General features: G+C 48.4%; 1 protein-coding gene across 1 annotated transcript; it reads left to right on the plus strand.

The window, feature by feature from the left end:
• The first annotated feature begins 654 nt into the window (after positions 1-654).
• Positions 655-9,344, plus strand: SPATC1L (spermatogenesis and centriole associated 1 like). The gene is made up of 5 exons (XM_054043202.1): positions 655-856; positions 1,300-1,644; positions 2,675-3,013; positions 5,390-5,535; positions 8,823-9,344. Exons 1-5 carry the CDS (start codon positions 655-657, stop codon positions 9,147-9,149), a joined length of 1,359 nt encoding a protein of 452 aa, XP_053899177.1. The 3' UTR covers positions 9,150-9,344.
• The last annotated feature ends 1,662 nt before the right edge of the window (positions 9,345-11,006 follow it).

Consider the following 11,006-nt stretch of genomic DNA (forward strand, 5'->3'; position numbering starts at 1 on the left):
CTTTACCGCATTATATCCGAATTCATGTTATATCAAGTCGCATTATATCGGGGTTGAGGTGTATGTGAACATCCCTTGAGTGTCTGCCCCCTTCTATTCATAACCGTCAACCCCTGTCATTCCAGTCCTGTCCCTTCCCTTCCTCTGTCGGCTCTTCTGTGCCCAGGGGAAGAGGTGTAGTCATTGGGGTATCACCAACAGCAGCACCGCACACCCTAGGGGTCTGAGACCAGACAAACAGGTTCCTCTTCCATTTCCATGTACCAAGAGCATGTGTTCCACTCATCTATGCCCTAGAAAAGCGAGTGGACTGGTCATCTCTGAGTAGGAGCCCAGGCCTCACTTTGTGTGCATGTCTATTTGAACCAAGACTTGCAGACAACCTGTGGGTGAAGAACTCAACTGGAGCGCACAGCATTGTGAGTTATCTGTCGTGTGCTCAGCCCCCTCCAGTGCGATGAGCTCCGTGGGACGTCCTGCACCAAAAAATTATCTTCAGGGCTAAAATCCCAGCTGTTCCTTTAAGAGCAAGTGATCTCACAATGGTGTGGGAACATTCTAAGGTTTCCTGTGGGCCTTTCCAAGCCCTGGGACAGGTGACTCTTGCCCTGCTGAAGCTGTCTGCTACAACTGACTCCACCAAGGCCAAGGAGGATGACAATGACAGAGGATAACGAGTGGATGAAGACAATTCAGAACGAAAATGCATACCTGAAAAATCAGGTTAGGTTGCTCCGGGAGAACTATGAATTACGTTCGTTACTGAGTCAGCACTATGAAAACAGCAATGAAGGGCGAATTGTCACTTCCCACCCTGCTCCCGTGTATCCGAATGCCAGCTCCCCAGGACAAGGAGGTAAGGAGAACCTGAAAGATCTGTCTTGTTTGTTCTCTTGAGTAATGGCCCTCTAATGCACTAGGTGAGAACCCTGGCTGAGCTCCCCCTAGTGGACAGTCCCCAGGTTGCTGTGTTTGTATCCACCTACTCGCTCTCCTGTGCACTGGGTCTGGGTAGAGTCCCTTCATTGTTGCAAGCTCTGGGCTTTTAGGCTCATGCACCCAGCGTGCATATCCTCTGTCTAGCCCATTCCTGAGATATGGGACACGACTGAAGGGGCACCAATAAGGTTCACTGGCAATGTGTCTGAAAACACTGCCCTGCTTCCAAGCTCTGGCAGGCACATGGCACCTCCCATGGGGGATTCAGAGTCATTCTAGTGCCAGAGAGCAAGAGATCAGTCGTCAGAGTAAAAGCCTTCATTTGAATGGTAACACCGTATGCTCTGTTCTCTGTTGTAGCCCCGCCTCACGGAAGGGATATCAAGCCACCGGAGAGCCCAAGTCACCTACACCCTTCACTGCTGCAGGAGTTCAGTTATTCCCCTCTCCACATTGCAAATGAGGAAGCAACTCTGTCCAGCCCCAAAGCCCAGGCAGAGGCTACATTTAAGGGGATTCCCAATAATCCCACTTTGTTTCAGCCTACACCCAGGGAGAGGAAACCAATCCTGCTTTCCAGCACTTCCTGGACCACCAGGGTGGAGAAACAGCTTCCAGAATCCATAGACCTCTCGAGGTTGAAGAAAGTCTGCTTCACCGACGTCACTTCACCTGGAGGAGATAAGGCTCGTTTATATGGGATGGGTAAGAACTGACCCCTCTATTGTAGCTCAAGATTTCAGGGAGCTCTCAACATCCAGGTGACTACAGTAAGCGATTCGAGTGGTGTCTGTGCTTCTCAGGATCAGGTCATGAGGGCAGGGACATCAGTGCTGGACCAAGGGACCATGTCCTCTAGAAGCCATGGCAAGCCCTGAATCCGTGATACATGGCATGTAGGTTTGTGTCTCATATGGGGTTTTTTTCAGCTGATATGGCTAGTCCCTTTCCTCTTGTTCTGGGATGAACAAGTTGCTTGTGGCAGATGCAGGACATAAATCTGGACTGCGGCACAGTGTGTCCCCTGACTTCCAGGAAAACTTGAAAGGAGTCAAAGTGAGGCGATCCCCTTGCCTGACCCTGTGGCCACACGCTTACACTGGCAGAAATGTTAGTGCCAGGAACCCCCCAAACCAGCTGGCTGTTGGCCCCAGGCTGATTTCTCACCAGCCTCACCCCAGAGAGGGATGCACCCAAAAGGACCACAGAGAAAGATGAGATGGAGAAGGGGTCAGGGCTTACCCTGCTCTCACCAAACCCTGCACTCTCCAATTACTCTGCTCAATATATCCCCACCAAACTCCCCAAATACACTTGTCCTTGGCTATGGGACATTCTATGAGAGCAGTGACTAGAAAAAGCCATGGAGTTTCCCACATGCCACTGACAACTCTGCCAGTGCACCTCAACTCTGACCTTCTCACCACCTGTTCTTCCAGCCAAAGCTCTCTTTGAACAAAGAAAACCCTCCTGAGTTGTGTCCACTTATGTTTGTGTGAAGAGAGCGGGGCAAGAGGGTGTGTTTCCAGTTTTGAATGTTGTCTGATAACCTCGAGAATCAACACTGAGATCCCCAAAATGAGAAGCACTAAGCAGGCACTTGAATTGACATTCATAAACACCTAGACAGATAATCAGAGCGAGGCCCTCTAGATTTCTAGGGTCTTCTTCACTGGAAATCTATATGAAGCCATGGCTAACTCTGATCTTATACCCCCGTTTTGCTTTCTTGTAGCTCACCAGCAGCACGGAAGTGTCCTCAATGCACCAGACCTTCTGAGTCAGCCCCAGCCATCGTCCCTGGGAGAATTTGTTTCCTCAAATCCCCTCAACATTTCAAACAAGGAAGGGGCCCAAGCACAGCTTGTGTTTCCAGGATACTTCAAAACATCTGAGCCATTTTCCCCAGGAATTCCCCCAAGGAAGCCAGTCCCCCTTATAAACAGCGCACGGGACATAGTGGGCGAGAAAATGTCCCTGGACTCGGAAGAGATGCATAGGAAAAAGAGAGTCTGGTTCTCCGAGAGTCCAGGAGGAGATGAGCCGCGGAAGCCCCATACCTATTATTTAAACGGTAATGATGTGATTTCACCCTGGCCTTGCTGCTAATAACAGTAGCTAAGGATGGGCTTAACTGACTCTAATCATAAGCTATCTCTGCAAGCATGGGGGAGTGGGGGCTTTTTGATGCCCTAGCGCTTGGCCACACTAGGATAAAGGGCATCTTTTAAAACCTGATCACCAACATTTTGCATCTAAGGAAAGGAAGGAATGATGAGAGCAGCAGAATAAGGACAATTGATTTTTAAAAAGCAGACTTTAACAAACGCAGAGAACTGGTAGGTAAGGTCCCACGGGAAGAAAATCGAAGGGAAAAAGTTTAGAAGAGCTGGCAGTTTCCTCAAGGAGACAATATTAAAGGCACAACTGCAAACTATCCTGTTGAAAAAAAAAAAGATAGGAAGAATAGTAAGAGTATAACGGGTCAAAAAAGAACTTGATAAGCTCACAGAGGCTAGGTCCATCAATGGCTATTAGCCGGGATGGGCAGGAATACAAAACCATGCTCTGAAGTGTCCCTATCCCCTGTTACCAGAAGCTGGGAATGGGTGTTGGGGGATGAAATGTTCCATTCATTCCCTCTGAAGGACTTGGCATTGGCCGCTGTCGGAAGACAGGAGACTGGGCTAAATGGACCATTGGGCTGACCCAGTATGGCCGTTCTTATGTTCTTAAGAGTCCAATATGGCTCCATCAGGAGCTCTTTAATGACCTAAAAATCAAAAAAGAATCCTACAAAAAGTGGAAACATGGACAGATTACTCAGGAGAAGTACAAAAGAATAGCACAAACATATAGGGACAAAGCCAGAAAGACTAAGGCTCAAAATGGATTACACCTAGCAAGGGACATAAAAGGCAATAAGAAGAGGTTCTTTAAATACATTAGTAGCAAAAGCAGGATGAAGGAAAGTGTGGGTTCCCTACTTACTGGGGAAGGTGAACTAATAGCTAATGACATCAAGAAAGCTGAGGGGTTTAATGCCTAATTTTGCTTCAATATTCACTAAAAAAGGTTTAATGGTGACCATATATTCACACAATTAATATTAACACCAAGGGGGAAGGAACACAGGCCAAAATAGGAAAATAAGTTATAGAATATAAATTAGGTCTATCCAAGTCAGTGGGGCCTGATAAAGTTCATCCTGGGGTACTTAAAGAACTAGCTGAAGCAACCTGGGAGCCTTTAGCAATTTAGCATGGAGGGTGGGTGAGATTGCAAGGACTGGAGAAGGACAAGCACAGTTCTAATCTTTAACAAGAGGAACAAAGGGGACCTGGGATATTATAGTCCAGTCAGCCTAACTTCGATATCTGGAAAGATACTGGAACAAATTACTGAAAAAATCAATTTGTAAGCACCTGGAGGGTTATAGGGACTACCTAACATGGATTTGTGAAGAACAGATTATGTCAAAACAACCTAATTTCCTTCTTTGAGAGGCTTACTGACCTAGAGGATAAGGGAGGAAGCAGTAGACTTGATATACCTTGATTTTAGTCAGGCTTTTGACACAGTTCCCCATGACATTTTCATAATCAAACTAGGAAAATATCTAGATGTACTTCTTCCTGCCTCAGTGCAGGGGGCTGGGCTGGATGGGTTCTTGTGGTCCCTTCCAGCCCTACATTTCTATGATTCTATGTTTTAATTAACATGTTTCAAAGCCCTAGTGTACACAGGGCAAGCATGTATTTTAATGTGTGTTCATAAGGGCAAGGTGAACGTGGGGTCCCCCAATATGATTTTCAAATACCTCTATGCTACAGAGCCTTTGTCAGCCCTGCTTTATCACTACAGTATGCTGTAGAGCCCCTAATGCAGACACCGCTCATGCGGACACAAGGAGTTTTTCTGCTGGCATGGTAACATCATCTCCCCATGCGACGTTGCCTGTGCTCACAGAAGCACTCTTCTGTCGACTACACTGGAAGTTCTGTTGCTGGGGGGCATGTTTTTTTCCCACCCCTGACTGACATAGTGATGCCAGCAAAACTTTGTAGTGCAGACCTGACCCTAGTGTGGCTAAGCCCATCTGGAAGGGCAACGGGGCTTTTATGGCTGAGAAAAGCTCTGAAAGTGACCTGCTTTTCTCCTTGTACATGTATTTATTTCCAAAGTCCATTTCCACATGTATTTACGTAACCAATCCATTTAAGGAGGCAGATGTTATCCAGTTCGTGCATCGCACTGGGAAGTCAGTGCTGTGTTTGGTTGTATATGTGCGCATCTATGTACATAACGTGTGTGATTATATATTCTTTCTCCTGCCATGTGGCTCAAACCAAGCAGTAAAACTTTAACCTGAATCTAAGCATGGTGAAAACATTTGGCCTTCCTGCCTTAAGTTACTATGTAACTAACAACCAGCTTGTCCTTCATATAGAGCTTGAGCTGAACAGCAAGAAAAATGGCCGCATAGTGGGTGAAATTGCCTTCCAGCTAGACAGGCGCATCCTTGCATATGTGTTCCCTGGAGTAACGAGACTTTACGGCTACACAGTGTCCAACATTCCTGAGAAAATCAAACAGGTAAATCCTTCCTTGAATCTGCTGAGGGAGAGGATGGTGCACAGAGCTGGTTGGAAATTTTCCAATGGGACAGTCACCATTTGCTGAAAGCAAAATGTTTCATGGAAACGTGTCGTTTTTGGTGAAAATTTATTTAGAAAGAAAAATAGAAATCAGCATATCAATCGGGTTGAAACGGACCATTTCAGAACAAAACCTTTTTGGGTTTTTTTTCCACTTTGAAACAAATTTTCATTTCAATTTTTTAAATTTTATATTCTGTTGCATAATATAGTGTTTTAAAAGTCAGAATCAGAACAAAGCATTTTGATTTTGACAAAATGAAAGATTTCAGTGGAACCAAAATGAAATTATTTTTTAAAAATGTTTTGCAGGACACTTTGAATTTTGTGTGGGTTTTTTTTCATTCCACTTCAGAACACAAGACATTTTGAAATCACAAAATTCCCTGCTAAGTGAAAAATCCTGTTCCCACCAATTCTAGGTGCGTGTGTGTGTGTGTGTGTGTGTGTGTGTGTGTGAGAGAGAGAGAGCGCATTCCAGTGGGACTCTGAAAATCTGAAATGCAGCCACACACCAGCATTGAAAATTTCCTGGGCTCCCAAAGGGCTTTTTGCAGTGTCTCAGGCTTTGGTGCATTTTGGTCTTAATCTCTCCGAAATCAGTGAGAGTTAGGCACCTAAATACCTTTTGACAATCATCCGGGCCTCTGTCTCAGTTTCCCATCTGTGAAATTGGGGATAATAATCATTCCTTTGCTCGCAGGAGAGTTGTGAGCTAGACTCATTAATGTTTATGAAGCAATGCACTCATAATACTCTGAATGCTACAGTTATGCTTATTGATACATATGTAACCCTTCTGCCCATCTAAATTGGCAGCAACAAGGGCCGGGTTCTGTATCTAGGGGTTCCGTTTCAATAACGCAATGCAAAACCGGCTCGAGCCCCCACCCAGTGACCTGGGACAATTACATACCACCCCCTGGGTGCCTCTAAGAGGCAATACTTCCTCTCTCGCAAGCACGGAGTCTGAGTGTAGCAGAAAATGTTTAATAACAAGAGGTAAATGACATCAGCATTAAATTGGAAAAACACCACAAACAGGATTCCTAACACAAACCATGAGCAAAAAAACCCCACCCCAGCAAATTGGGTTGTGTCCTTTCCCTTTGGTTCTTGAATCCAGCAACCCAAAAATCACCCAGAGTCCCCGAAGTCCAACACCCCCAAAGTCTCTGTCCCTGGTCAGTGCAGCCCCAGAGTATAAGGGGGGGCGTGCACGCAGGGTGTTAAGGGGCACCTTACGTGAGCCGAGGCTGGCCAGCCATCTCTCCGTGGGGTTCTGCCACAGCCTTTACCACAAGCCAGTCCACTTCCTGCCGTCCCACGAACCGCTCCGCAAGCTGCTCCGCTCACCGACCTGTGAGCCGCTCCAACCGTCCCCGCAAGGCTCCGTACCACTCGCTGCTCCTCCAGTCATCCCCACCAATTGCTCTGCCAGCTGCTTAGCAATATAGCTTCAGGCTCCCCCACAGCACTCTTTTGTGATTTCAGCTCTTAGTGATTTCAGCTCAGAGTAGTGGAGCCCCAGTGCTGGTGCACCATTGGCCCAAAGTGAATTCAGCTCAGCAGCCTGTAACTACCCCCCCCCCCCACCACACCATCAGATACAAATACCTGACCCCATCCTCTCTCAATTCTCATTCAATTTGTAACCCATGCCCCTTGTCAAGCAAGTGCTACTTAGGTAATGGTGAAGGACTCACTCAGTCCTTCTGTCATACAACAGTTCCACTGGCCTTGATTCACAGAATCAGGGTAACAAAACTTTATTCTTCCTGCCCCAATAACAGAGAAACTGGGGATCCCACACCAGCCAAAGTAACCACTTTCAGTTGCTGTTGTTTCATGCCAGGTGGGTTTGTGCCTATGCAAACAAGATCAGCCCCTGGAGTTCTTTTCCACACTCGCCATAATTCACCACCAGATGTCAGGGTAGAGCTCATCCTGACTCTGCTTACACATAAATTAATAGCTAGTCTCAGAAACTCCAGCTGCTTGAAAGGCCTGGAGCGCCACATATGCTTAAAGCTTGGTAATAAGAAAAATAAGTGTTTTTGTGCAGTGAAAAGTCTATTTGGCTTTTGTGCAGAGAGAGCCATGGCAATGTGAAACAGGGTGTGTCTACACTGCATTGTAAATCTAGGTCTGTGGGACCTGGGGTTGCAGATTCAGTGTTTCCAACCACGCTTGAGCATCCACACTGCATCATAAACCTGGGTTTACGATTGCTGGTACCGGGTCTCGCAGCTGTGCTAACGTGTCCGTGCTGAACTACGCAGATCTTCTGACTCGGGTCTGCAGCTTGAGCTGCGTCCACACTGCAAAGTGAGAGGGCTTGGATCTAAGTCACAGCGGGACTTGGGCTTTGATCCTCCCCCCCACTCCCCTCCCCAGCTGGGTCCTAGGACCCAGGTCCTGAGTGCTTGCTCGCCCAAGTCAGACTGATTTGTATGTGGACGGGACGGGGGCTTGGGCTCAAACCCGAGTCAGAGTCATGGCTCAGTGGGCAGTGCAGACATACCCTATGTGACCCTGCATGGAAACCTGGGCATGTGACCTGTGAGCCTCATGAATCAATGTTGTGTGCATGAAGGGAACACAGGAGGCTGAGGACATTGTAGTCTGCCATGGAAGTGGCTGTCAGTCAGGGAGAAATATTGACTGTTAAAGTTGGTAACTGAATGAGGGGAGAGGCACCAGCTCCCTCCCAGCTGGCAGGTCTGCCCTCTTCCCTGGGACATTCAGCCACATGGGGGAGGCCAGCTGGGTAGCCGAGGGGCGGGGGTGGGGCTTGTGTTGTGCAGTAACAAGTCTGGTAGGAGCTAAAAGAACTCCCATGTTCTGGGGGGTGTTGGTTCTCCATACAGTCGCTCATTAGCTGTGTGTAGAAAACCAAGGGTTCATGGGGGGTGGCCAATGTGCAGCTCTCCAGCCAGGTGAGGCCTGCAGAGTCTGGGACCCCACTCAACTTCAGCTATCACTGCATCTAGCCAGGTGCAGCTTAATTCATCCCTGGCCGGCCCTGCCGTGTCCCTTCTGCAGCTGTACTGGGACTTTGTTCTCCAGCGTGCCAGTTTCCAGCACTGTCATCGCTGAGCTGCAAACAGATCGGGATGCTTTGGATGCAGCCAGAAAGTGGTGGCTTTAGGAACCCCCGGGGCCTGCCCATGGTTATCCATGAAAGGAGCTAACAGCTTCTCCCTGTTTTTTTAAACCTCCTAGGCCTCCATGAAGTGCCTGGATGGCTCTGTGGATGAGAAAAAGCACCGAGGTATGATGCAGCGGTACCTGTCCCTCGCCGCACGCCTCGAGAAGATGGGCTACAACCGGGATGTGCACCCGGTGTTCAGCGAGTTCCTGATCAACACCTACGGCATCCTGAAACAGCGGCCAGACCTGCACTCCAGCCCTCTCCACAGCAGCCCAGCTGATCTGCGCAAGATCGTGATAGACATCGTCCCATCCAAGTTCCTCGGCGACACTTTGCTGCTGCTGAACTGTTTGTGTGAACTCTCCAAGGAAGACAGTAAACCTCTCTTTGCTTGGTAGTGGACAGTGCTCACCGTACCCCCTCCCCCCCCCCACACCGGCAAAACGATCCTCCCATAGACATGAATTCAAAGCATGAGTTTTAAATACAGACATGGAGTTTTTTTATCTATGTCATGAGGCTCAGTCCGAGCAGTTAGCTCCAGCAGGAATACTGTGTGTGTTTGTTTTTAATGTGATAGGTTTCTAGATTTTCCCATCCTCTTTTCTATTATCCTATCCTAGCCTCTGTTCCGCTTCCAACAGGAAAAGCCAGCAGGCCACTTCCAACAGGAAAAGCCAGGGCAGTCACTTCCCCCCACCCATCACACGCTCCACCCCCTGAAATGGCGGGATCAACGTTGCACTCAAAGCTGGAAAAGCTTCCACCTGCAGTCACGGCAGTACCCCTGCTGTGGCCAGCTCTAAAGTCAGTAGGAGGTGCTGTGACGGACACTGGGGAAGGGGATGAAATACATCCTGCTCGTACGTACTCCCCTTTCTGACTGTAACGAATAGTAAGAGCCAAACGGGCTGGTGCACCAGCCATGCCTAGCCTGCTGCTGCTTTTCATGCCCTCTTGGTGTTTACAGAACAAAACACAATCCCAAAAGAGAGACGCACCAGGGTTACACCGCTGCCTTTAACTCCATTGACTTTAGAGCTGCCACCTTTTCCAGCTAGGGCTGGGGAAGCTCATCTCATTGTGTATCCTGTGGGCCAGGAACCTGGCTGAGGCAGACCATTAAACTGAGTTTATGGCTGCTTTGCGTTGAAGGCCTGGTGCGTTGGGGCCCTGCATCACTGTTCACCTGGAAAGCTGCAAGCCTGTTGAAGTTTTAACTGGCATTGGGTAACAATGATTACTGGGTTTGCTTTTGTATAACAAGTGCCTTCAGACCTGATCCATTCTTAGGAGAGTAGCCCTTGCTTCTCTGAGTAATCCCATTGGTACGAAGAAGGATTTTACCCACGTGAGTAAGAGTTGCAGGACCGGGTTCTTTATTTGTGAGGTTTCTGGCTACTGCAGGAGGATCCAACATGAACCTGGGTCAGGAATCCTCTAGTTCCTCTGAAGAGAGGAAAGACCCCAGGGCTGTGACACTGGGATCTGAGGAGGGGGGTGCTGGGAGAGGAAGTCACAGGGCCTCAACAGTAATCCAAAGTACTCTCTCGCTCCGTAAGAAAATCAGTCTGGTCCGAAGGCTGAGCAGTGGTATAACGAATGCAGCCCTTCTTGTCTGGAATCCCTTCGCTCTTTTCCGATACACCGCATACCGCGAGAGATGGGCCATGTCTCTGCAGTTACAACCAGGCTGTATGTTGATCTAGAGGAGCAGTCCTCAACTCCTGCTCTGCAGACAAGTCTCTCGTATCTGCCCATTGGTTGCCTGAAAATTAGCCATACAACAGAATCTTTGAAAGACGCTGGTCACTGCAAAATTATTAAAGAATCTGCAAGTTAACTGGCCTGGTTTTCTTCAATGGGAAAGGTGGGGAAATATTGAAACAGCCCCTACGTGGGACCGGTGCCTGAACCTTTATTCTGTAACTCCGAAATGCAAGGCTTGCTCGTGCCACTGCTCCTGAGTAGCACCACAGCCCTAGCTATTACCGTGTGCTGTGCCGCCTCTGCGGAGGAAGCTCGCCACATTGTGGTGCAGATGTTCCGCAGGGCATTTGTGTGTCTGCTGCAGAGGAAGCTCACAATCCCACAGCCCTGGCACTCCCACAGGGCCCCCGAAGGCTTGTGCCACTGCTGCCGAGGAAGTTCACAGCACTACAGCCCCGGTGCTCCTATACAGCTACTGAGCACTTGTACAACTGCTGCCTAGGAAACTCCCAGTGCTACAGTTCCTGTGCAAGCCCTGCGGATGT

This window comes from Malaclemys terrapin, chromosome 11, assembly GCF_027887155.1.
Source record: "Malaclemys terrapin pileata isolate rMalTer1 chromosome 11, rMalTer1.hap1, whole genome shotgun sequence".
NCBI classification, from domain to species: domain Eukaryota; kingdom Metazoa; phylum Chordata; order Testudines; family Emydidae; genus Malaclemys; species Malaclemys terrapin.

Excerpts from the sequence above, each read along its gene's own strand:
- SPATC1L (XM_054043202.1), top strand. The coding sequence starts at position 655 with ATGACAATGACAGAGGATAACGAGTGGATGAAGACAATTCAGAACGAA. Across the intron at positions 857-1,299 it reads CAGCTCCCCAGGACAAGGAG|CCCCGCCTCACGGAAGGGAT; the intron begins GTAAGGAGAACC and ends TCTCTGTTGTAG. Across the intron at positions 1,645-2,674 it reads GGCTCGTTTATATGGGATGG|CTCACCAGCAGCACGGAAGT; the intron begins GTAAGAACTGAC and ends GCTTTCTTGTAG.